Source organism: Heteronotia binoei, chromosome 21, assembly GCF_032191835.1.
Source record: "Heteronotia binoei isolate CCM8104 ecotype False Entrance Well chromosome 21, APGP_CSIRO_Hbin_v1, whole genome shotgun sequence".
Taxonomy (NCBI): domain Eukaryota; kingdom Metazoa; phylum Chordata; class Lepidosauria; order Squamata; family Gekkonidae; genus Heteronotia; species Heteronotia binoei.
This window is the reverse complement of record NC_083243.1, coordinates 37,060,992-37,088,508: the sequence shown is the minus strand read 5'-3', so window position 1 is coordinate 37,088,508 and position 27,517 is coordinate 37,060,992. Positions and strand designations below refer to the sequence as shown.

At 43.2% G+C, this 27,517-nt stretch overlaps 1 protein-coding gene across 1 annotated transcript; it reads right to left on the bottom strand.

Moving 5' to 3' along the window:
- Window positions 1-409: 409 nt before the first annotated feature.
- On the bottom strand, window positions 410-26,979 carry ASB2 (ankyrin repeat and SOCS box containing 2). Its single transcript, XM_060262741.1, has 9 exons — window positions 26,729-26,979; window positions 22,803-22,907; window positions 20,960-21,126; window positions 19,470-19,625; window positions 17,053-17,298; window positions 13,017-13,188; window positions 3,320-3,881; window positions 1,675-1,828; window positions 410-600 (listed from the first exon to the last, which is right to left on the bottom strand). Exons 1-9 carry the CDS (start codon window positions 26,962-26,964, stop codon window positions 464-466), a joined length of 1,935 nt encoding a protein of 644 aa, XP_060118724.1. The 5' UTR covers window positions 26,965-26,979; the 3' UTR covers window positions 410-463.
- Window positions 26,980-27,517: the final 538 nt, after the last annotated feature.

Genomic DNA, 27,517 nt, shown 5'->3' with positions numbered 1-27,517 from the left:
GATTAGTACAGATATAGCTGGAAGCAATTTTCATAACTGTAAAGCCGGGAGAAGTGCCATTATAACAATGCAAACAGCATGATCACCCCATTCAAGTAAATTTGTCCATATGAGTGTGCCTAGAGATAATCAAAACATATACAAAAATGTATTTTCAGAATTGGTCTTTCATCCTCTCCTTATAGACCTAGTACTCATTTGTGTGTGTTTGTAAAATAGCATAGTCATTTTTCTGCCACTTGCTGTCAGTGTATTTTACCCCCATTCCCTCACTTCTTTCCCATCATCTGAACAGTGTCAGATAAGCTCTTTCTGAAACAGTGATTGGCAAGTATCTTTTTTTCTTCCTATGTGGCAAAGCCAGTGTTTCCTTGTTATGAGTCCATTTCCATCATGTGTCAGTGTTCTGTCATAAACATAGATGTCTCTCCAGGATATTTTTGATTGCCAAATTCATCTCGGATCAGTGAGTAAAGTCATGTTGTAAAAAGCGAATCAGTCTTCCTGGCAGAGGCAAACTGTCAATAAGTGGTATACGGTCCTTTCCAATCACAGTTCGAACTTTGATCCGGCAAAGGTGCGCAAGTGGCCTTGGAAGCTCTGGGAAAAACAACAATAACAAAAGCGTATGTGAATCATTACAGCACTTTAGAAGTCTTTTCACAGACGTGCCTGTTCTGAGAGTGGGATCCATAAGTCTCCAGGGGAAGACCATTTTAACTGCCCCCCCCCACCTCCTTGATACTATATACATGCTTGTCTTTGGTAGGCAGTGGTCAGGTTCAGGCCAAGATCTCTAGTCCTGAAATAAGACCTCCCCCAAAATCTCAGTGCAAAAAAAATTAAGTCACCAAGGTGTGATCTCTTTAATTAACTAACTACAAGATGCGTGGTCATCTTGAGTCAGGCCACTCCACTAACTATGGTTCATTAGAATCCAAGGCTTTTTTTGTAGCAGGAACTCCTTTGCATATTAGGCCACACACCCCTGATATAGCCAATCCTCCTGGAGCTTAAAGTAGGCCCTGTACTAAGAGCCCTGTAAGCTCTTATTTATTTAATCATATTTGTAAGATTGGCTACATCAGGGATGTGTGGCCTAATATGTATGTAAAGGAGTTGTAAATAAAGGAGTTGTAATATGTAAAGGAGTTCCTGCTACAAAAAAAGCCCTGTTAAAATCCATCAAACTAGGATGTGAAACCATGGTTGGAAAATGGTTTATTAACCATGGTTAGTCTTAACTATGGTTTCACAGGATATGAATCTGGCTTAATCCTAGCGTCTTCCCTTGTACTGCCCTCCCTGGCTACAGAATAAAGGCAAACCAGCTTTTGTTAAGGCAAATCAGGGTTTGAGAGGGTATCTGCAAGTGAAATCCTGGATTCACAAACTAACTGTAGTTAAAATAAACCAGAACTTGACAGTATGTCTGAATCAAGACATGCTCTTTCATCTCTACTACAGCCACCAAAATGCATTCATCTAATAGGCACATTTGATTGTAATGTTTGCTTTATTGTTAAACCAAATTAAACCAAATGGCAGACATCAGACAATATGTGATTTTTTTTGTCATCTAGTGAGGTCTGGCTGCATCACCTTGTCAGTCAATTTACAGCATAATGAGAACTCTTGGTTGTCTGTGTTAAAGAACTGATCACAATAACTCACCTGCTTTCTTTTTAATATTAGCCCAGCCTTCATAGCTGTCAATATGCTCCTTCAGCCGGGAACAAAGTTGTACATTCCCCACGTAATCCAACAAAACATCAATGATTGGCCCTGCCCAACGACACATTTCAGGAGTAGAAACCATTTCACAAAACTGTAACATAAAAAGTGATATACTTCAGATATATTGTTAGAGAGTCAAATCTAATTCTTGAAGAATGACTATTGGCTTTGCAGGCAGGTGAGGAGAAAATAAGAGGCATGGTATAAGTATAATGTTCAGCCACGCCTATATCTTAGATGCTATTTATTTTATCATGATGCATACCATTTGCTGATATATATCAAACCTGAACCTAATAACTGTAATACAATATCAGAAAAAATACCTGCTACTAAAATTTGTGTTCAATGTCTTCTACTACATATTAAGGGCTAGATCTTATGCACCATGAAGCGGCCCCGTGGCACAGAGTGGTAAAGCAGCAATACTGCAGTAGTGTGGTCTGAACTCTCTCTGCTCATGACCTGAGTTCGATTCCGGCGGAAGCTGGATTCTGGTAGCCAGCCCAAGACTGACTCAGCCTTCCATCCTTCCGAGATTGGTAAAATGAGTACCCAGCTTGCTGTGGGGGGAAGTGTAAAAGACTGGGGAAGGCAATGGCAAACCACCCCATAAAAAGTCTGCCGTGAAAACGTGAAAGCAACGTCACCCCAGAGTCGGAAATGACTGGTGCTTGCACAGGGGACCTTTCCTTTCCTTATGTACCATAAGCTCAGCACTACTTACAGAATGGAACTCCCTCCTCTTCCTCTTGCTGCCACAGGCTTCTGCTACTGGGATTGGCAAACCTTTGGACAACTTTTTTCAAAATCAATTTTTTATGGTATTCTTTATTTTACAAACCTGCACATAATTCCTAAGGCAGCTCACGCTTTTGCTTTCTGTGAAATAGTTTAAATGCCCTCTAGTGGCATGTGGATAAATTACTTCTTGAGGTTGCATTCCTTGTATGTTCATCTCCAATTCATTAAGCATTCTTCGAAACATTTGTCCTACCCTTTCATTGGCATGGAAGACTGAATGGTTATTCATAATTCCTTTAGTACTTATCAGTGTACAAAGTTGTTTACACTGCTTTGGACTTCACTGATCTCCATCACTATCTTATGATGTATTGACGGTTCTGGGTGCCCTCCCCCCACACACAAAAAACCCCAAACCCAGCAAGTTTAACAACTGAGAAGGATTTTGTTTTTACCCAAGCTTTGATGTGAATGCCACCCTCAACATCAAATGTTTGACAGCTGCAAGACAGGCAGGCAGGAAGGAAGGAAAACACATGTATAGAACACTACAGCAAAAAGTGATCCTGTTTTAGAGATTAATAAAATTTTGGACATCACTAGTGTATGATCAGTTTTTGTCAACTTGTTTCCCATAAGATTAGGCTGATCCAACCCAATGTTTCATCTGCTGTCACCCTGACCAGTACTGGTTCTCTGCTGAGATTGGACTGAGACCTTTCCTAGTCCTGTTACTTGCTATACTTTAAACTACAACAGTCAAATAATCTGGAAAGTTTTATAAGGAAAGAACATGCTACCATTATGCTGCATACATTTCTCCAAGAAGGAAGCGTACCTGTACTGGATCTGGATCTTTCTCCATCAGGGGATCATTATATCTGTCCCTCCTAGCTTCTATGGCAGGATGGGGGCCACACCCATAATAACACTGAAAACAGGAGTTGGCGTCACAGCCCATGTCCATCAGGAATTTCAGCAGAACCAAGTACTTCATAGAAAACATGACGGTAGCAGGGAAAGTAGTAGGATGGGAAGAAATGTAAGCATTGATATTGGCTCCATAATCCAGAAGCAGCTTCATTATCTTTATACTGCCATGGCGGATGGAGATGAGCAGTGGGTTGATGAGGTCGACGTTGGGATTTGCCCCAGCCTCAAGCAGCAGCTCAGTAGCATAGACATTGTTGTTAGCAACAGCGAAGTAGAGGACAGTGGTGCGCCGATCCTCATAGAGGCGGGCACGCTCATCAGAGAGGATGGCGTTCACATCAAAGCCGGCATCAATCAGCTCTTCCAAGACATCGTCGCGGTTATGCTCAGCTGCGAAATGCAAAGGGCTGGTGCCGCTGCGCTTGATCCGAGTGCGGCTGGTTACCGGGAGCAGCATTTTGACAATCCTAGCAGAAAGGAATCAAAGCATAAGCATGACTTTTAGTTTCCTTTCCTAGCAGAACTACTATCATCATCATCACAACATCTAAGGGTGTCAAATGTTTGGCCTGGGGGCCGGATCAAGCCCCTGGAGGGTTCCTATCAGTCCCGTGAGCAAGTCTGCTTTTTTCTCCCTCTCTCTTGTTTCCTTCTGTATCACAGCTTGCTTTGACAGGCTTGCTTAATTGAGCAGGAGCTACAGAGCAAAGCTTCTATTTTCTCCATTGGCTGAGGCTCCTCCCTTGGAGAGGAGAGAGCTTGCTTTGCCAGGCTCTCTCCACTGCACAGCAGAGCTACCGAACCAAGCCTCCTTCTATTGGCTGAGGCTCTGCCCCTCATCTTCCCAGGGGAGGGAATGAAAGAGCCCGAGAGCTTCCTTCGCCCAGTTCCCTCGATCACACAGGAGAGATACATAATCTTTAATTGTGTTGGTGCCTTTATGAAGTTTATATGTCTGCTACCTGGCATTACATTTTCTGACACACATGGCCTAGCCTGACAAGGTCTCATTTATGTCAGATCCAGCCTTCATAACAAATGAGTTTGACACCCCTGATCTAAGAGCTTGGGAGGACTTTGTAATGTATGGGTTGGCCCTTAGCCCCCTAGCATCAATCCTGATTCAAGAATATATTCTGCTCACCAAAAGTCACTGGTCTGGCATCTTTATCTAAATAGAGGGACAAAACATCTCCACCAGTGCTACTTAGCAAGCAATTGAGTTATGTAAAATATAAGTTTCCTTTTCGCTAATGCCACACAATTCCATAGAATTTATAAGATCTACAACTTGATCAACAGCAAATATACACAGTAACTTATAAAGAGCTGTGCTCAGGATGGCCCAGGATAGCTTGATCTCAGGGAGAACTCGGAAGCTAAGCATAGTTGGCCCTGGTAAGCACTTGGATGGGAGACCACCAAGGAAGTCCAGGGTTACTACGCAGAGGCAGGCAATGGCAAATCACCTGTGTTTGTCTCTTGTCTTGAAAGCCCTACAGCTTGATGGCACTTCCCACCACCAAATTATAAAGAAGGTAGCATCTCTTGTTTGCAATGAAGTGCCACTGGACCACAAAGAAGTTTATGAGAAATCTCTGCAGTGCAAAACCACAAAATTATGCTGCAGAATGTAAATTCTGGCTGGCTCATGAAGCACTGCTCTAACTGCTTCAAGCAGCAACATAACTTTACTGAAGAAAACTAGACCTTCTTTCAACTCAGTTTACAATTCCTTATTCCTTGTTCTTCCTGTCCTATCTTTTTGTGATTGAGCTTCATTCTCTTAAAGTGACAGGCACGCTTCCTAAACCAAGAGTTCGCAACCTTTTTGAGCCAGCAGGCACCTTTATGGAACATGGCGGCAGCGCAACCCCAAAATGGTTGCCAGGGGAGGCTGAGCCACTCAGAGACACAGAAAAAGTTCAAATGCAGGGGGAAAGAGGATAATTTTAAAAGTACACTGGGAAAGAAGAATGTGAAAGAATAAAACCAACACTGTGGTGGTAGCAGTGATCAAATCAACATTATTTTTATCTGTACAGCCAATCAGAAATGACCTGACCCACTTCTTGAAAACACCTGGTGGGCACTAGGTAAGGTGTTAGCAGGTATTATGTCATTCACAGGCATCACACGGGGGATCCCAGTTCTAAACCCTTTCCTGGCATTGCTACTTGGATTTTATTAATATCGTATGTGGTGGAACTGTATCATCACTTCCCGCAATGCAGATAGGTGGGAAGCCAGCACACAGGGTTGCCAGGTCCAACTCAAGAAATATCTGGAAACTTTGGGGGTGAAGCCAGGAGACTTTGGGGGTGGAGCCAGGAGCAAGGGTGTAACAAGCACGATTGAACTCCAAAGGGAGTTCTGGCCATCACATTTAAAGGGACTGCACACCTTTAAATGCTTTTCCTCCATATGGAATAATGAAGGATGGGGCACCTTCTTTTGGGGCTCTTAGAATTGGATTCCCTGGTCCAATCTTTTTGAAACTTGGAGGGTGTTTTGAGGAGAGGCCCCAGATGCTATGCTGAAAATTTGGTGCCTCTACTTCAAAAAAACAGCTTCCCCAGAGCCCCAGATACCCACAAATCAATTCTTCATTATACCCTATGGAAATCAGTCTCCATAAGGTATAATGTCATGCCTAGCAGATATTTCCCCCCTCCCCCATGCTGTCTGATGACCCTGAAACAAGGGGAGGGCCTCCAAATTGGGGGATCCCCTGCACCCAACTGGGATTGGCAACCCTACCAGTACAGCCTAAAAAATGCCACTGGTTTGTGGACTGCACAGATTGAATGTGCTGGTCAAGCACATTTAATATACAAAAAAGCACTCAAGTGGGCAAGAGTATGCACTATTTCATCTGGAATATTTTTGAAGAGTTTGGCTAGAGACAAGCCTCTGTCAAATAGGAGCTCAGCTTGGAAACTATTCAAATAGTGGAAAGGTCTAAGAAGCTGAAACAAGACCGTGAATGGAAAAGTACAGCTACCAGCCTGCCTGCCATTATCTGGAGATGTTAGGTCCTCATCTCAAGTAAATAATTACTGTTTTAATAATTTGTTACTGTTTTAATTATTGCACTAGATTTTTGTCTGTTGAAACTGTTGTTCACCATCTTGAGCCTTGTTCTCGAGGGAGGAGAGTCTGTTAGCTGAATTTATAAACAAACAAATAAATAAAGCCTTAAGAGGAAATTCACACACAGATAATTTCTCAAAGCAGAGAGTCTGACCTCACTCCCCACTTTTGCCTGGAAGGCAGAGGAGACTGGGTGCTATTGAACTGGCAGCTGTCTACCACTAACAAATACTTTGTAGTATCCACAACAGCTGAAATTTCATACTCACTGCTGACAAGAGAGTATATCAAGCCCCATCATCCCCTGATCAATTGGGTTTTATTAAAACTAAAGGGGTTGGGCTAAGGTTCCAAACCACCACCACGGAACTGACCAGTGAGGGAGTCCCACCCCCGAAGAGCACCAGCGCACTGCAATGTGCCCAACATGATGACATCACCCAGAAGTGATGTTATCGTACCAGGCATGTCACAGGGGGAATGCTCTAGCATTTGGAAAAAACTCTATGATTATCATAGAGTTGTTTCCAAAGTGCTAAGCATCTCCACATGACATGCCCAGTGTAATAATATCATTTCTGGGTGATAGATCTAGATGGGCAGCCGTGCTGGTCTGAAGCAGCAGAACAAAGCAGAAATTAAGTAGCACCTTTAAGACCAACAAAGTTTTATTCAGAATGTAAGCTTTTGTTTGCTGTAAGCTTACATTCTGAATAAAACTTTGTTGGTCTTAAAGGTACTGCTTGACTCCTGCTTTGTACTTCTGGGTGATGTCATCACACTGCGCATGCAAGGGACACATGAAGAAGATCCCCCATCGGGACCAAGGTAAGACCTGGCAACCCTAGGTTGGGCTTATTCTTCTTCTCAAAAAGTCTCCCAGAAGAAGAGTTAAAGAGACATTGCAAGCCTTGCTTCCAACTAGAGAGGGAACTTCTGAAATACAAAAAGTATAGGTCCCGCAGGGTAGGGTTGAGAGCCCTGGTCAAATCCAGCTTTAACAGTTGGGCTCCTACAACAAACAGGCCAAGCTGTGCCTTTCTGGATCCACACACACACTTAAAATTGTCAGGCAACTAGACAGGGTAGATGGAGGGGGTAAAGATATCTCATAGCTTCCTGAATGCCTTCCCGTGTCTTATTTATTTAATTTATTTATAAATTGGACTTTCAAACCACCCTTTTTAAACCACACAAGGCTCATGGCAGCGAACATCGATAAAATACATTAATAAGTTAATAAGGCAATTTAAAACAATAATATAATACACAGTTAAAACTTCCAGACGGCACTAGAAACTTGAGATTGTAGCACTGCCTCACGAGGGAGGCCAGAAAGAGAGAAGGAAGAAAGGAAAAGCAGGGTGCCCGGAAAGGTGGAACTCATCGCTGTCCTCAACCAGAAGCCTGGTGGAACATATCTGCCTTACAGGCCTTGCAGAACTGCATTAGGTCTTTTTGAGGGGTACACCAGGAGAGGTGGTGCCGAAGATATGTAAGTCCCAGACTGTTTAGAGCAGGGGTGCCAACCCCCCGGGGCACAGACTGGTACCAGTCCACGGCCTGTTAGCAATCGGGCTGCAAAGGAGGTAAGTGGCAGGCGAGCAGGCTCCTAGACTGCAATATACCTTGGTTGTCACTGTCTCCTATCACCTCCAGATGGACTGTCTAGTTGCAGGAAAAGTTCAGGGTTCCCATTCATTCTGCGTTATGGTGAGATGTATAATTATTTCATTCTATATTATACTGTAATAATAGAAATAAAGTGCACAATTGTATCATCCCAAAACCATGCGCCTCCCCCCTCCCCAGTCAATGGAAAAATTATCTTCCACGAAACTGATCCCTGGTGCCAAAAAGGTTGGGGACCACTGGTTTAGAGCCTTAAAGGTCCATCTAAATGAAGGGATCTATGTAGGGAAGTTTCAGTAACTGGCTGCTCCTTATACAAATGTTTGCTTCAGGTGAAAAGATTCCTTACAGAGAGTTAAAGAATATTTCACAAGGGTCATGGTGTTGACAAGACACAGTATCAAACCTTCCCCCAAAATGGATGGGGAGGGGGGAAACACCGTATGAAACAAATAGACCCGAAGTAACAAAAGTTAAAGAAATAGAAACCATCTTCTTGGCTTTCTTTTTTAAAAAATGTTGTGGAGCCTTAGTGACCTGGCAGAAAGTCCAAGTGTGGAATTCCTGCAGAATTACGTATTGAATCCACAAGCTTACTGAGAGAGGTCACCGTGAAGAATATTGCAATGCAGAATACCAAAGGGATTAAAAACGAGCTGCCACATGGGGGCCAAGTTTGCAGCTTGGATAAATATTTTGTTCTAGCCTGCTTAAGAAGGGGAATTTTTTAATGCTTTCACCTTGAAACTTATTAAAGTCTTAATAAGGAAAGACTGAGTTCAAAGAAGAGTTAAGTGCAACATTTCTTAACATTAGAATCAAGGGAGGGGTGTTAAGCCCAGATTCTCACTTTTGCACAGTTTGGTCAAGACTGAGTCACAGCAGTACACGAAGCTAGACTCTGAACTAATTCTGATTTCATATATTGATGTGAATAATTCTTAACCAATCTGTGAATAGTAAAAATCTGGGCTGTTTTTTTAAAAAAACAAAAAACCAAGATCAGCTCTACTAACATGGGTCTTGACTGACAAAACTGCTATTAATCTATTCAGTTTTATTAACTAATCTACTGGCTCCTGTCTGACCTCAGATTCAGTGGGAGCTCCCAGGAGCACAGCTCCTGAACCGTTCTGAGAGTTCCACCTCCTCCTTCCCACCTTGTCCATTGAATAGTGGGTGCAGCTGCATAACAATCCTGGATGAGCTCCACCACCTATTTTTCTACAAAACGACCCCTGGTTCCTGTTTAAATACTAATAAAGGTAAAGGTAGTCCCCTGTGCAAGCACTAGCCGTTTTCAACTCTGGGGTGATGTTGCTTTCACAATGTTTTTACGGCAGACTTTTTATGGGGGGGGGGTTGCCATTGCCTTCCCCAGTCATCTACACTTCCCCCCCCCCCCCAGCAAGCTGAGTACTCATTTTACCAACCTTGGAAGGATGGAAGGCTGAGTCAACCTCAAGGTGGCTACCTGAACCAGCTTCTCCTGGGATCAAATTCAGGTCGTGAGCAGAGGACTCCGACTGCAGTACTGCAGCTTTACCGCTCTGCGCCACAGGACTCATCCATTAACTAAGAATCTTTTTGGTGCCATCTCTTTAGTACAGTCTCTTCTGTTCTTGTTGCAATTTGATAATCCATCCACAACGATTTCTTTTATTTATGCCCCAGTTCTGAATGTATTCACTTGGAAAGGTTCAGTGGGTAATAATGGAAATCATAGGACCTAGTTAGGGCCAGGCAACTTGATTCAGAGTGCAGTCCCAAACTGCTGAACTACAATAGGGTTACCCTCTTCTATATTTATTGAAGTAAGTGGGTTTAGAACAGTGTAACTCTGTTTAGGCTAGCACTAGAGTTGCCAGCTCTATTTACCTGGCCAGTGGAGGTGGGAGGGAGCCTTCCAGTTGTGGGAAGGGCAGGGTGATGTTGTTGGTATGATGATAGCAAGCAGAAGTGACATCATTGTGCCTGGTGTGATGATAGCACTTCTGCACATGTCATTGCGCCAACGACATCGGTGTGAGAGGGGGCTTTTGGGGGGTGGGGCTCCCCCAGTGACCAGCTGGCTGGCAGCAGATTTGAGCCCCCAAATTTGGGGGAAACCCCATCTCGAGCGAGGGTCTGGCAACCCTACTGTTAGGCCACAATGTTAAGAACACTTTCCACCAAATAAAATAGGACTTCCTATTTCAGAGCAGATAGACTTAAGGATTGTTCCTGAAGCTGGGTTGTCAGGCTCCAGGTGAGTCTGGAGGTTTCCTGGAATTACAACTGATCTCCAGATTACAGAGATCAGTTCTCCTGGATCAAATTGCTGCTGTAGACTGTATAGCATTACGCATAAGATCCTTCCCCTCCCCTAACACTGCCCTGTCCAAGCTCCACCCACAAATCTCCAAGAATTTCCCAACTCAGAGATGGCAGGTCTGTTGTTAAGACTCTTGCCCTAGTTCTCTGCCCCTGCATGGATTTACACTGCATTCTTTTGATAAGTTACTCTAACAGCCTTTGTAAGGTACAATAGGCTGAACAATAAACCCATGTAATGATATCATATGGGAGTAATTTTGAAGCCATGGTCCATCTTGCCCCACCCTTCACACCAGTCTAAGTGATGTGGAACATTCCCTGAAATTACCATTTTGCAAGGTGAATAAATTGGAGAGAAAAAAAACAGCATAAAAATTGCTAAGCTGAAGCCAATACTTGTACAGTGCAGCAATGGTGGGATATTTTAAAACATTAACAGAAGAACTGACTTGGAAGGGCCAAAAGGATATCTATTTCAATGACTTGCCAAAGGAAAGAGCCATCTGCTCTCTCACCAGCTCCCTGGGAATCCATCCACAAAGTCAAAACTACAGTGTAGAAGAAGAGGAGGAGGAGGAGGGAAAAATGAAACTCACTGTTGCCTATAGAGCAGGCCTCCTTCACCAACCTTTTGGAGAAAGCGAACAAGCATGAAAACAACAGCGACCTGGTAGGCATTATACACTTGGCCTTCCAAAAGGCTTCTGATAAGGTTCCTCACCAAGGATTGCTGAGTACACTTAGCAGTCATGGGATAAGAGGATGGGTTCTCTTATAAACTAAAACTGGTTAAATAACTGGAAGCAAAGAGTGGGAATAAATGGACAGTTCTCACAATGGAGAGAAGAAAGCAATGGGGTCCCACCAGGATCGGTATTGGGGCCAGCTCTATTTGTTCACAAATGATCTGGAACTAGTGCAGCGGCCAGGTTTTCAGATGGCACAAAATTATTCTGTTTGGTGAAAACCAAGGCAGACTAAGAAGAGCTCCAGGAGGTTCTCCACAAACTGGATGAGTGGGTGACAATGTGGCAGATAAAGTTTTGTTAGTAAGTGTAAGGTGATGCATACTGAGACAAAAAACAAACACACACCAACTTCAAATATAGCCTAATGGGACTGAGACTGAAACAGAACAAGATCTTGGAGTTGTAGTAGACAGCTAATGAAAGTCAACTCAGTGTGCTACAGCTGTGAAAACAGCAAACTATGGGGATTATTAGGCAAGGGATTGAAAGTACAACAGCTGATATTATAATGCCCCTGTATTGATTTGTGGTGCAGTCTCATATGTGATACTGTGTACTGTTCTGGTCACCATATCTCAAAAAAGACATTGCAGAGATGGGAAAAGTACAGAAGGAGGCAACCAAGTTATTAGAGATTTGGAGCACCTTTCCTATGAGGAAAGGCTGAAGAGTCTGGGACTTTTCAGTTTAGAAAAGAAAGGACTAATGGGGGAACATCATGTTAATAAAATTATACATGGGGTGAAGACAGCTGACAAAGAGAACTTATTTTTCCTGGAACTTGAGGGCATCCAATGAAGCTGATTCAGTAGAGTCAGGACAGAAATACTTCTTTACATATCAAGTAATTAAAATGTGAAATTCACTGCCAAAGGATATAGCGATGGCTGTTGTAGATTTTCCAAGCTGTGGTCTTGGCATTGTGAGACCTGATGTGCTAGGACTACGGCCACACACCCTGGAAAATCTACAACAGCCAATGAACTCCAACCGTGAAAGCCTAGTGATGGCCAGAAACATATAGACTGGGTTCATGGAGGATAGATCGATCAGTGGCTACTAGCCATGATGACTAAAGGGAACCTCCACATTCAGAAGCAGTCAACCTGTGAACATCAGTGCTAGGAGGCAACACCAGGGGAAGGCCTCAGCCTCTATGCCCTGTTGTTGGACCTCCAGAGGAACTGGTTGGCCACTAAGTGAGATAGGATGCTGGACTAAATGGACCACTGGTCTGGTCCAGCAGGGTTCCTCTTAATTGCTCCAGGTACACAAGCAAGCCACACATTGTAAGCTATTCCAAATGAACAATAATTAGCTCTGAAGTGATGTTATAAAAGGAGTTCTCATATCAGTTCCCAGATTTTGTGTCCAGCTAATACCATGAGGTCTAACAATGGCTTATACCCATGTTACGCTTCCTTCGTCTCACCTTTCCCTTCTACTTTTCAGACTGCCAGACTTTAGATTGTAAGCTCCTTGGGGCACAGTCCTTTTTTTCCTTATACAAATAACAATAAATGATCGTCGTCGTTCCAGATACATTGAAAACTGACATTAGATATAAAAATGCAGAAATGCAGGAAGGAGGATATTGTGGGCAAGAAAATGTGATCTAAGCCAGGTCACATACTCACAGCACAAATGTAGGCCACATAAAATATCCTGCAGTGGTAACACTGCAGAACTTCAGCATATGGATTCCACTGCTTGAGAGTCAATGAGAAAAGGAAACTGATTTTTTATGAAGTTCATTGTTAATAAACTCACACAGAAATAATTCTCACAAATCTGAAGAATAAAGCAACTTACTCCAAGTAGCCTTTTTTGGAGGCCACGTGAATGGGTAACAGTCCATCTTTGTTGGTTTTGTTAGCATCTGCACCTTGGGATAAAAGGAACTTCACAATATTCTCATGCCCATTTTTACAAGCTTCATAGAGAGCAGAGGCCTTATCACTGGCTTGGGTGTTGATTTCAGCACCTGAAGAAAACAGAAAAGATGAGCAAGACTCATCCTTCCAGGCATTTGCGTAACAAATGAGAAACTGAGGTACACTGCTCATATACTAAGTCCATATAGGTTCCAATGTGTAGACAGAATTCTTCCATACACTGGCTGTCTGATGATGGCAAAACAACACATATCTTAAAAGGAAGGGGCAACACCACTTCCCCTCTGCTTATGAATGAATGAATGAATACGTGTATGAATGAATGAACTAACGAATGGATGAATGAAGCAGCCCTTGTGGGCAGGGCTCCATGACCTCATAAGAATATTTCTGGCTTCAGCAAATCGCTAGATCAGGGCATTATAAAATGGTCATAGAAGTACTTTCTTTTAAAAGCTCTTTAAAGATTCCTCTAATGATGTTTTGGGAGCCTCTTAACCACAAACAACTGGATGACATTTCAATGGCCTCCACACAGGGATGGAAGTTGAATGTGTCTGTCTTTCCCACAGAACTAGTGCTAATGGGTACTGGTTCATGATGGAGACCCCCACAGGACTTGCCCCACCCAGACAGGGAAAGGAAAGGAAAAGTGCCCTGTGCAAGCACCTGTCATTTCCGACTCTGGGGTAACGGTGCTTTCACAACGTTTTCACGGCACACTTTTTACGGGCTGGTTTGCCATTGCCTTCCCCAGTCTTTTACACTTTCCCCCCAGCAAGCTGGGTACTCATTTTACCGACCTCGGAAGGATGGAAGGCTGAGTCAACCTCGAGCTGGCTACCTGAAGACCCAGCTTCCGCCAGGATCGAACTCAGGTCGTGAGCAGAGCTTAGGACTGCAGTATTGCAGCTTTAACACTCTGCCCCACAAGGCTCTTACCAGATAGTCAGAAGGGTCACTTAAATATTCTCCTAAGTGTGCCTCTCCTTGCCAGCTGGGAAAATACCCAAAGGGCACCTAAATGAAAGTTACATTTGATGAAATTTTGCTTTACACCATTCTGACAAGCCAGTTACTTCTCTTGATCACAAAAGCTGTGCTAATTTGGGAACCACTCTTACTGAACAGAATGGGATTTACTTTCTAGTAAATATTCATAGATGTAGGATGCCCTCTTCTGTGCCAAACTGAATACACTTCCTTTGCACACAGCTGAAATCTCTTTATTGGCAATTTTAAGGAAGACAATTACAATGGAATAACACTGAGATTTTTCTTAATGAGAAAGATATGGAATCTTTATTTTATGGCAAAGCTTGCCCATTGTATATATGCAATAAAATTATAGAGGTTCTCATAGGAGCTTTTAAAGCTTGGAATGGCTGGGAAGTTTTATTGGATTTTCCTCTTGTGTTTTTGGTTGTTGTTCATAATTGGACTTTGGAAATTAAAACCCAGTTTCAGTTACTCTTTCAATTTACCTTTAGTGTTTTAGATACAGAGCTTGATGATAATTAAACCAAATCACAAAATGAAAAATACGGTATCATACAGTTAAATAATTGGTTGGAAGTGGTTAGACCTCAAAAGTTTCTGAAACAAAACTTGTAAAATTATACACTGTCAGCTGCCTATTCTGCCTGGCCCACCCCGTTATATCTTATACACTGGGAGAAAAGCAAACTAGAAATGTTTTAAAATAATATTATAGAGCTGCTAATAAGTTTACCAACCTCTAGGTAGCACCTGGAAATCTCCCACTATTACAACTGATCTTCAAACAGACATTACCAGTTTCCCTGGAGCAAATAGCTGCTCTGGGGGGTGAACTCTATGGCATTATACCCTGCTGAGGTCCTTCCCTTCCCCAAACTCCATCCTTCCAGTAGGGTTGCCTGACAGCTGGGGGGGGGGAATCCTCGCTCCTCTCTGGGAGCTTCTGCTACGTGCACAAAGTGCGCACAGTGTAATGACATCTACCAGAAGTGATGTCATCATGTCACCAATGTTGCAGGGATGACACTCTAGTTTGTGGGCAAAACTTTATGGTTTGTAGCTGATTCTCCCATGGAGTTTTGCTCGAAAACTTGAGCGCTGCTGCATGATGTCAGCAATGTGATGACATCACTTCCAGGTAATTGCCTTTTGGGCCAGTTGGGGGGCAGGATTTCTGGCAACTCTACTTCCCAGGCTTCATTTCCAAACTCGCTAGGTATTCCCAACCCAAAGCCGGCTGTCCTGTTCACCAAGCTTCAAGTGGGAGCTGGAGTTCTCACAGAATTACAACTGATCTCCAGATTACAGAGATCAGTTCCCCTGGAGAAAATGGCCACTTTGGAGGGTGGACTTCATGGCATCGAAAGCTATAGTGCAAGCTGCCCTCAACCACAAGGAAAGGTGGATATAAATGTTTAAATAAATAATGTCCGTTAGTCTCCCTCTTCTCCTCAAAGTCCACCCTTCCCAGGCTCCACCCCAAATCTCCAGGAATTTCCTGTCCTGGAACTAGCAACCCTACTTTTTACTGCCCACTATTCTTTAGTAAAGGAAGGATGCAAACCAATACAAGTGCAGGTGAATTTACTAATTTTGCACTAGCAGTCAGAGCCAGCTCAAGTTATTTCATGTGCCATCATGCAGGTGGCTACTAGGGAGCCCTTTCTCTTCCCATTTTGTAGTTAGGCATGTGAAAAAGACTTTGTGGCATAATCACAGCCTTGCCATGGCAGAAATTCAGCCAATCTCAAAACACCTGCCTGATAGTGCACATACAGTTCCATCACCCAAGGTCAACTAATACCCTCTCCCAGGTTGTTTGGCTCAGGAAAATGACACCAGGGGAAGACTGAAGCCCCAGGCCCACATTGAGGTCCTGATCCAAATCAGGCCACCCCTGTGGTGCTGTAGGGATGCCAATGTCTGGGTGGCAGCTATAGATCTCCTGGAATTACAACTGATCTCCAGACTACGGAGATCACTACCTCTGGAGAAAACAGTTGTTTTGGAGAGTGGAAGGTTATACCCAGGGGTAGAATTCTAGCAGGAGCTCCTTTGCATACTAGGCCACGCCCCCTGATGTAGCCAATCCTCCTGGAGCTTACAAGGCTCTTTTTTGTAAGCTCTTGGAGGATTGGCTACATCAGGGGTGTGTGGCCTAATATGCAAAGGAGCTCCTGCTGTAATTCCACCACTGGTTATACCCCTTTGAGGTCCCTCTCAAACCCCACTCTCCTCAGGCTCCACCTACAAATTTCCAGGCATTTCCTAACCCAGCGTCACCAGCCCTAGTGGCTTTGGAGTTTAGTTCTCAGCAGCTGTTATCTGACTATGGCATTATGAAAACTGGGTCAGGGAACCCAGACCCAATTCACAGCAAAAGCTTACATCTCATTAGGCCCCAGGGCAAAGACTTGCAGGGCAAACACAGTTGCTCCTGAGCAGCACTTCTCATTCCTATGTCTACAGATCACACCAAAGATTGCTCCTGCCATTTTTCTTTTCTCTGTTCATGCAGATTCATGGAACGAAGCACAAGTTTGATTTTTCTAAGCTCTTTGAAAAAAGGGTGGAATAAAATTAAAAATAATCACTTCAAATGCATTGAAAATACTGCTTTTGTTCACTTTATTCTTAAAGAGATCCAAGAGAAGGCCCTAAACCCTTGCTCAGAATTTGCTCACTCCCTACAGAAAATGGTAAATGCACCTAGTCTTTCAGGGAGTACAGGCAGCTTATTATATTGTGGGGGAAATAATTTATATTGTCACTTTAAATGTGCAACCACCAAGACTAGCATTTGAACTGTCTTCCTTTGGAAAGATGCACAGATATAACAAATAACAGGCAAACAGAAAGATGACTGGAAAAGTCCATTTATTCTGAATGAACAGTTCCACTTTTTGCGCATTTAACCATGTACATGAAATACACCTTTAAGTTATTCTACCTACCACATTTGGCCAGGTATCTCAAGGCTTCCAAGTGGCCACTCTCAGCTGCTACAAATAAAGAAGTTATCCCGTAGCAATTTGCAGATTCAATCTTGGCACCTCCTTTGACCAAAAGATCTATTATTTCCAAGTCATTCCGGCCAACTGCTTCATGAAGAGCAGTCCATCCTCGGTTGCATCGGTGGTTTGCATCAGCATTGTACTGCAGCAGCATCCGTACAGCATCAACATTTTTGCGTTCACAGGCTTTGAAGACAAAAAAGGGAGCAAGAGTGGAGATTAGATTGCAACCTTTGAGAGGCATTTTTGTATTATTTCATTTGCATATGAGTGAGTGTGTGTGTGCGCACATACACCTGGAAGTCATGGTGACCTCTGGTGATTCAAACTACTGGGGGCACGGAGGATAGTTAGAGAGGTGGCTGAATAAGACTGCCCCTTCCTTTGGTTCTGTTATCTCAAGGAGGTCTCCCATCCAAGTACTTGCTAGAGTTGGCCCTGCTTAGCTTCCGAAATTTGACAAGATCAGGCTTGCCTGAGCTATAGAGGTCCGGGCAAGGTTAGGTTCCACATCTTGAATACATTTCAGTTGGGATCATTTCACTGAGAAGTTGCCTGTGGGGCACAGTATGGTTCATGTGATCAGACAGCCATCACCTTAGAGCAGGGGTCCCTAACCTCTAGTCCGTGACCTGTTACCCCGCCTACTCCCATGCACTGGTCCTACAGAAGAAACTCTGTGTCTGGGGCATTGCAGTTGGCTGAAATCAACAGAAGCAACCACCAGTGGTAACCAGAGGACTGTAAGAAACTTGACGCTCTGCAGAAAACATTGTGAGGAGAAAGCTACAGGTTGGAATTCTTCAAAGAAGTTTGTGCAATTGCCTCAGTGCTTCCACTGTCCTGACTTGAACTGTATTGCTGAGAGAGAAACTGCAAGCAACCTTGAGAAGTTGCTAGCTGTAGCAAATATTGGCTAGGATAGACTAGTAAGGTTTTTTGTTTTTTTGTTTCTTGTTTGTCTGTACACCTCTATTTTTTTATTCTGCCTTGTAAATAAACTGCATCCTTCTTATATTTTAATTGGAAAGAGTTCTGGTACTCATTACTAGTCTAATTGGCTGAATTCATACTAAGTAGCAGACAAAAAGGAATCCTCTATTTTTGTTAATTGGAATTTTCCTCTAAATTAGAAATTCTGGACCCCTCCCAGAAATGTGATGTTTTGACACTTCCCACTCTTCTCTTCTTCCTTTATGCTTCCACCGCCCCCTAATTTTTTTTCACCGCCCCCCAATTGCACCCAAGGTTACTACCACCCCCCTGGATCGTTCCAGCGCCCCCCCAGGGGCAATATCTCCCCCTTTGGGAAACACTGGTCTAGAGTGTTGGATGGAGCAGTGGGGGCAACCTGCGTCTAGAGCCCCACTTTGCCATGAAGCTTGCTGGGAGATCACGGGTGAATTGGCAGTGTGAAGTTGGAAATCATTAAAACTCGCCATCTGTGTCTTTTAGATTTGTGATATTATGTTTTATTTATGTTTGATGTTTTATTGCTACAGTACATTGCCCATAGGGCTTTTTTTGAGCAGGAACACACAGGAACACAGTTCCGGCTGGCTTGATGACTGGAGGTGTGGCCTAAAATGCAAATGAGTTCCTGCTGGGCTTTTTCTACAAAAAAGCCCTGATTGCCCAGATACCCATGCTTTCATCCTATACAGGGTAGATTACTGGAATGCATGTGGAGGGGGGGGGGGCGAGTATGAAGACTGTTCAGAAACTACAACAGATTTTTCATGCAGATGATTCAGATAAGGTTGCCAGCCTCCAGGTGGGGCTTGGATATCTCCCAAAATTACAGCTGATCTCCAGGCTACAGAGATCAGTTCCCCCAGAGAAAATGTCTACTTTGGAGAGTGGACTCTAAGAGCATTTCATACTGCTAAGGTCTCTCCCCTCCCCAAACTGTGCCCTCACCAGGCTCCACCTCCCAAATTTCCACAAATTTCCCAACCGGGATTCAGAGGAAACAACAAATGTTAGTGTGTTTTTCTTACAAAGATAATTTCAAACAAGGATTTTTGAATCACAATTTGTAAGCAAGAGACAAAAATTTTCTTCTTAAATTCTGGATGCTACATAAATTACGGTATTTTTTTGTTTTAAAGGAAAACTGGAAGTCTTCGATCTACAAGCTGCGCTAGAGGGAACAATGAAGACGGATTGCATAAGCCCAAAGATCCCTGTTTAAATAGATATGTACAACCTGATAATGCAATCCTAAATCAAGTTCCACCATTCCAAATCCCACTGAAGCCACTGAGCTGAGCAAGGTTCAAGGGTTGCACTGATGATTATTTAGCACCCATTCTTCCTGATGTTGGCTCACAACCTGTGGTATCCTAGAGACTTACCTTTATAGAGTGGGGTCTCTCTAGACTTGTTTGCAATATCAGGTTCTGCTCCAGCCTGCAGCAAAGAATGCACACACTCAAGGTGTCCTTTGTTTGTTGCTAAGTAGAGTGGTGTTTCCTCCTGGAGTGTACGCTGATCAATTGTCCCAGGGTATGCTAGAGAAAGGATTGAGCCACATTAGCAAGTCACACAGCCAGCTCCAGCAGCAAATATTTGCCAGTTATCTGTGATAAATGTTGTTACAGACTCAGATCCTTACATGCTAAGACATGACTTCCTAACATTCAAGAGTACATAAGAAATAAAGGTTTACTCAGAATCTTACTGAGGCCTATTCAGTGGGGTTTGTTCCCACTTCCCTGGAAGTAACTGATTAGGCTTTAAGACAAAGAAGCCAAAGAAAATTCCTAGAAGTAAAACCTTTGCTAAATGGAGCTTTCTTCCAAATAAACATATATTAAGGTCTTGTCTCTAGGAATCGATGTTGCTGGGTTTTTATTTATGGAGAACATAGGATTATTGCAAGTACCAGAGTTACCATTCTGCCTGCAGATAATCACAGAAAAGGTATTACACAGCTGCATCTAACTGTAGAAGCAGCCCCAGAAAACTCTGAGAAAACCACAAGGTTCCCTGAAACTCCCCAAAGAGTAGCACTCACGTTTTTTAATCCCAAGATTTTTTGGTTTGGCTTTTTCTCTTGGCTATAATGTGGGATCTACCTGTAACGTACTGAGACAGGAGACATTGGTGGGGCAACATGCTTTAATGGAGGCACGTTACAAGAGAGAGAACACGCGGGCCGGGTCTCGCTTATGTACAACTCCGGGAACCTCCCTCCAGACAGGCCAGTCCAATCCTAGCCTGTTGAACGCCACAGCTGGTGATTGGCTGGGAGTTCGTGCCCTGCGCTGAGCAGCCCGGGGACAGCCCGGTCGCTCCGCGCAGGGTCACGCTGGCTGGTTTTATGTTATTGCGTTATTGCGTTGTATCGTTATCTCGATACACTACACTACCACAGAAAAGATTGCATGTAACTAAGTAATATTTTGATCTCCCCTTGAACCTTGAAAAAATGGTTTCTAGGTGCTCTAAATGAAATTTTCGTTTGCAAAAACCAGATTGAATGAATGAATGAATGTTTCACAATGTAAGAGGCCCAATGATATGGTTGTCTGGCCTCCCCTGGTCATCATTGGGGAGTGGGGGGTAGAGCTGCCAGTTCCAGGCTGGGAAACTCCTATAGATTTTAGGAAGGTGCCTTGGGAAGACAGAGGCCTCAGTGGGGTACAATGCCATACATTCCAGCCTCCAAAGCATCCTTTTTTTTTAAACAGGGGAACTAATCTCTGTAGCATAGAGATGAGCAGGAATAGTCTGCAGATATCCACCTGGAAGCTGGCATCCCTACGTCACAGGTTCATCTGTATCCAGAGAGGACTTGTTTTTTTTTACCCTGTGCATAATCAGTTCCATTTCTGGTACTTGCATTTCTGGAGCAGTTTCAAGCAGCCATCTTTTCCATAATAAGCAGCTTCATGGAGAGGCAGCCATCCGTCTTTGTTAGGCTGCGCAAGGTTTTTTCCTGACTTTATCATGGCAAGCAGGGTCTCTTCATCTCCTTCCCTAATCGCCGATATAACAGGATCCAGAACTCTTAAAGGCAAAGTTGCAAATGGGTTACTTTCTGTAGAATTGCCTCTGACATTTGTAATAATATCATAAAATTCCTCCTGAGTAACCAGAACAGGGGACACTCGCATTAAATCAGGGATGGGTTCAGCAACCTTTGACAGTTAAGGAGCCAATCAATGTTAAAACAAGAGATCAACAAAGAGTTGGACTTGAGAAAGTCCACTTGGATAATGGAAAACATGCCAATTAACATTAGTGTTAATTGACAGGTTGATTAAATTTCATCCCAAACAATGGTAGTTACAAACAGTGTTCCATCTAAGTTGAGTTAGTGTGAGCTAGCTCAAAGTTTTTTAGCCTCCAACTCACACATTTCTGTCTAAGCACAGGAAAAATGGCCCCAGAGCAAACTAATTTATGCAGGCACTCACAACATTAATGACAGTAGCTTGCAAAGAGGAATTTTTGCTCACAGGACTCTACAGCTTAGAGGGAGCATTGGTTGCAAATACTTCATCAGGAAGTGGTACACATATGAGTTCTCACAATGACTAATAAATCAATACAGTTGCATTGTCATTGGTTTTACTGCAGTAGTATAAATCTGTGCATGGTTTGCCTCTTGGACTGCCAGCACCAGTTCACTACTACCATTTCCCTTCCTGTAAAGCAGTTCCAAGAAGCCATGTAGTCTCACAAACATGTTTGCTTGCCATGTGGGGTTGCCCAATTTCTTCTGGGAAAGGGGGTGGCTACCATCCGGACACACTGACGTCACTCCCAGTGCATCCAGAAGTGTCATCAGCATGTCACTGACAATGCTCTAGCATTCAGTCCAAAACTCTATGGTTAAACCAAGTAGTAGAGCATTGCCAGTAATGTAGGTGCTACGAGGGGCTACCAGTGAAAACACTTCAGAAGTAAAAAGTGAACAATCTCAAAAGATACATGTAGCCTTTACAAAAATGCAATTGTCCATTCCATTTAGCCGGCACTCTGCAGTATTTACCATTGGGCAGAGGCCAGAATCCAAATAGCTACTTTAGTTAAACTTAAGATTTTGAATTCTGGGAATTTGTGAGATTTAAAAAAACCAAACAAACCCAACAACATATGCCCATGTCTCACAATAACATTAATTGAGTCAGGTCTATACAGTTTTGAAACAGGATCTGGTCTGTCTAAATAAATTACTAGACAAATATCCTGTTTACATGGCCCTGAAAGGTAATTTCGATACAAACGTGAACCCTAAGAGAACACTGCTACTTTACATGAGATTAGAGAGGTTGCTTTTAAGGTTCAAGAGTCTTTAGGACAAAATGAAGCAGGGTGAATGGGATGCTAATACGGCAGAGAGAAGAAAGGAAGTTAGTACAGTTATGTGAATTTCACAGGCAGGTGAATTCCTCGTGAAAGGCCACCCACTCCACACATAAAAACAACCAGCTGCCTAGTCAAGCCAAGCAGAAAACAAAATAAAACATTCAACAGAAGTAAAGACATAGAACTCAGTTGGAGTCCAGCGGCACCTTTAAGACCAACAAAGTTTAGTGTGCTTTTAGTACACAAAAGCTTACATTGTGAATAAAACTTTGCTGGTCTTAAATGAGCTACTAGACTCCTACTTAGCTCTATTGCTTCAGATCAACATAGCTGCCAACCTAGAAGTGAAGAAAGGAACAGAGGGGACTTACTCTGGCTGAGGTCTTCTGAAGAGGGTTCCATCGTATCTCCGCCATACTGCACTAGGTGACCCTGAGCTGGATGTCTGAGTCTGGCCTCCGGACTGTGCAGCTTGCCTGATGTGATGACAGCATGAATGAAACAGAGAGAAATACTCTGAATAAGAGAAGCAAGTCATAATAAGATCCTTTAAAGGAGGTCCCAGAGAAAGAGAGTCAGGGCCTCTAGGGTTTGAAACAAAAGCAGAAGGCCTCAGCTCACTCTGACCCTCAGCTGCTCTGGATTATTTTTGGCCTTCTGAGGAAGTGTCAGGGGATTCAAATGACCAAATAAGACAACAGGAATCCCAGCATCACCATACAGAATGAGAGAAAGGGGTTTGAAGGCATTCTTCACCTCACAGAGAAAAAAATGTGAGTATTGTTATGAAACAGCTGAGGGAACAAAGTCTTCAGAGGACATGTATGAATAAGGAGCCCAGTAAAGGCAGCAGCTCTAAACCTGTGAAACTTTTCAGGCTCACTTTGAAATTAGACTTCCATCAGATATATGATTTCCGTCATGGTTTTGTAATGGTGGGAGAAGCTGTACTTGATGAAATTCTCCCTTTTTGTGCAACTGAAAAAAAGACTGTTGATCTCCCCCCCAACCCTTTTAGCTGTTTTTTGGCCCTCTTCTAGCCTGAGTATTATTTTACCATTTGTGTTTTATGGCTCATGTTATGATTTTGCTGTATTTTTCCTTTGTGAGCTGCCTCAAACAGGTCCCTGGAGACACTGCATGTATTTCCCAAGGAAATACACAGACATAAGAACATAAGAGAAGCCATGTTGGATCAGGCCAACGGCCCATCAAGTCCAACACTCTGTGTCACATAGTGGCAAAATTTTTTATATACACACATACACTGTGGCTAATAGCCACTGATGGACCTGTGCTCCATATTTTTATCTAAACCCTTCTTGAAGGTGGCTATACTTGTGGCCGCCACCACCACCTGTGGCAGTGAATTCCACATGTTAATCACCCTTTGGGTGAAGAAGTACTTCCTTTTATCCGTTTTAACCTGTCTGCTCAGCAATTTCATCGAATGCCCACGAGTTCTTGTATTGTGAGAAAGGGAGAAAAGTACTTCTTTCTCTACTTTCTCCACCCCATGCATTATCTAAGAGGATACCTCTTGGCTTTTCTTAAATCAAAACAGGGACAAATGACAGAGTGCTGCATAGGGTTGCCAGCCTCCAGCTGGGACCTGGAAATGTCCCAGAGTTACAACTGATCTCCAGGCTTTATGGCATCCTGCCCCACAGAGGTGTCTCCCCTCCCCATACCCTCCTCTCCCCAGCGTCCAATCCAAAATCTCCAGGAATTTCCCAACCCAAAGTTGGCAACTATCGCTGATGGGTCCAATTTGTTTGTTTGTTACAGTATTTGACACCGTACATGAAAGCAGAAAAGCCCAGAACAGATATATTATTGGGCATTTCTTTAGGTTTTAGCTAGAGTTAACAGATGTCCTCTTTTTTTGATGTCCACCCTCATTTGGGCTCCCCCTTGGCCTTGGCCACAGCAACACCAGAGGGTGCTGCTAATGCTATACAGTTTGTGGAGAACTGTGGGGGAATTTACCATATGTGAAGCCTGCTGTAGGCTGTGGCCACATCTCTAAAATAGGATGGTGATTTCTTCTGATTTAAATATTGCTTTGTTGAAATTTTGAAATCTGTACAAAATTGTTGAAATATTCTTCTATGAAGTTACAAGGCGAGATGAAGGTGTAGAAATGAGACCCTGGATCTTGTTTACTTCTTTATGACAAGAAATTGACTATATGTACTTGGATATGTGAAGTATTTGCACTCTTAAGTAATTTGTTGTAATAATTTTTGCCTTTGCTATATAGAAGCTGCTGTGTATAAACAAACATCATAATTGCACAAGAATTTTTTTTGAAATATCTTTATTTCACAGTGCTATTAGTTGTTGGTTTAATGTCTTCGATCACATACTGCTCCCAGTTTTGCAGTGGTAAAGGCCTAATGACTAATTTCAAAGCGATCAAGTTTAAGCCTGGTCAGTGGGGATTTCTCCCAAGGAGGTTTCAGACATCCACAACACTACTGCAGTGCTGATGATCCAGAGAAATGAGATACTGTCTGTAACTTAACATGGGTGGCAGGCTAGGGGAAGGTTGTATAAACCTAACACTCCCTCAGAGTAATGGGCAAGAGAATTTAAATAGCTTTTGAATTTAAATAGCTTATTATGCTCCAAATAAACTGAATATTCATTTCAAGAACTTTTTTCCAAACCTGTGTAGAATATACTTCTTGGAAGTTAAAAAGATTCTTGGAAAAACTAATGTGAGTGAGACTGAGACAAGTGTTCAAATGCACGTGTAAAGAATTTTTTCTACAAAGTGTCTCAGACCTCACCTAGTTTAATTAAGGTCAGAGAAACTCAAGAGCAACATATAATTTCCCAGGTAATCTCAAAATGTCAGTTCCCAGGTACTCCCCAATGCCTATGTACTCGGCTTCAGAGACCAAACATCGTATAGGGAAGTTCCTACAGATTTCAGGACAGAGCCCAGAGAGGGTGGAGTTTAAGGAAGGAATCTGTGCTCCAAAGCGGCCATTTTCTCTAGAGGAACTCATCTCTATAATCTGCAGACTACAGCAGTATTGTTATTTTGAATCCTAAAATACCTGCCCTTCAGTCACACCTCCTTGTTAAGTTACTCAGTTTTTCTATGGAACTACCTCATCCTCCTCAGAAATAACCTTGCTACTGTTTGCTTCCACATTTTAGTATAGGATGAAAGAGGTAAATTGAAAATCCACAGTCTTTCCAGGGATTATTGCTTTCCTTCCATTTCCCCCTCAGAGGTTGTGATCTAGGGTTGCCAAGTCCAATTCAAGAAATATCTGGGGACTTTGGGGGTGGAGCCAGGAGACTTTGGGGGTGGAGCCAGGAGACACTGGGTGCGGAGCCAGGAGCAAGGGTGTGACAAGCATAATTGAACTCCAAGAGAGTTCTGGCCATCACATTTAAAGGGACAGCCCACATTTTAGAATGCCTTCCTTCCATAGAAAATAATGAAGGATAGGGGCACCTTCTTTTGGGGCTCATAGAATTGGACCCCCTGGTCCAATATTTTTGAAACTTGGGAGGTATTTTGGGGAGAGGCACTAGATGCTATACTGAAAATTTGGCACATCTACCTCAAAAAACAGCCTCCCCAGAGCCCCTGACACCCGCGGATCAATTCCCCATCATTCCCTATGGGAATCGTTCCTGGAGGTGCATAATGGCTATGGGGGTGGAGCTTCCCCCGCTGGCCAGCTGGCTGGGGGAGGGGGGAAGCCTGTAAAACCAGGGGATCCCCCGCTGGGACCTGGGGATTGGGAAGCCTATTGTGATCACACACACTAAATAATGCACTTACTCTCTGAGGAAGTGTGCATGCACATGAAAACGTTGGTCTTAAAGGTACCACTGGACTCTAACTGATATACAACATAATTTTTCTCTCCTGCTCCATTTTATCTTCACAATAATAATTTGGTGAGGTAGGTTAGCCTGAAAGAGAGTGATTGGCCTAAGGTCACCCAGCAAGCTTCCATGATAGACTGAGGATTCAAACTTGGTCTCCTGGATAGGGCTGCCAGCCTCCAAGTGGGGCCTGGAGATCTCCCGCTTTTACAACTGATTTCCAGCTGGCAGAGATCAGCTCCCCTGGAGGAAATGGCTGCCTTGAAGGGTGGACTCTATGGCTTGGCATCATGCTGAGGCCCCTCCCCTCCTAAAGCCCCACCCTCTCCTGGATCCACCCCCAAAGTCGCCAGATATTTTCCAACCCAGACCTGGCAACCCTACTCAGATCCTAGTCCCACACTCTCACTAATACCACAACTGGCTTCACGTTCTTACTTACCTTTGCCAAGGGTAAAGGTAAAAATTCTGGCTGTAGTAAGGTTCACTGAGCGCAGCCTGTGCCTGCTCCCTGACAGCTGTCTTGGCTGGCGTTTGCTCTGCTGATCCTTCTGTTAGGCTCTGCTCTATGGCCATCTCAATGAGTTCCTGTTCACTCATACTACTGTACAGACTGTAGTCCTCATGGTTTATTGTCCCTGTCTGTGCATTCCTTGCCACTGTGACCTGCGTCGTCATCTTCTGCTGTCCCGTTCACAAAGGAGTCAGAGGAGATGGTAGAATAGGAAAACCTAGAATACATGCAAATGAAGTTTAAACATCTTGTCATGAGTTTATGTATGTTCCCATTCCTATTTCTTTCTGCCAGGGTGGGATTTGAGCCCATACTCTGCAAATTCTGGTCAAGTTAGAAATACAAGACCAGCACCATCCTCTCTGGACAATCCATATAGATCTATCTACCCTTGCAGAATTTTTTTTTTTTTTTCATGATTCATAAGATGATATGTACAGGAAAGAATCGTGTGTGGAGCCCAATTTATTGGTATATTTAGGTCCTGTTTGAGATAGGCCGTTCCTTTCCTTTGCACAACAGGCTAAAATATTTATTTTTACCTAGGCTTGAGGGGACTTCCATATTGTTTAGCTGTTTTTATGGCTTCTATCCTGAGGACTCTTTTATGAATATTATTTAGGTTGTTCACTGTTTATTTTATCCAGTTTTAATGGCTTTTTAATGCCTCATTTTGGTTTTATTGTATTGTTTTAGGTCTGAGCTGCCTTGAGTAGT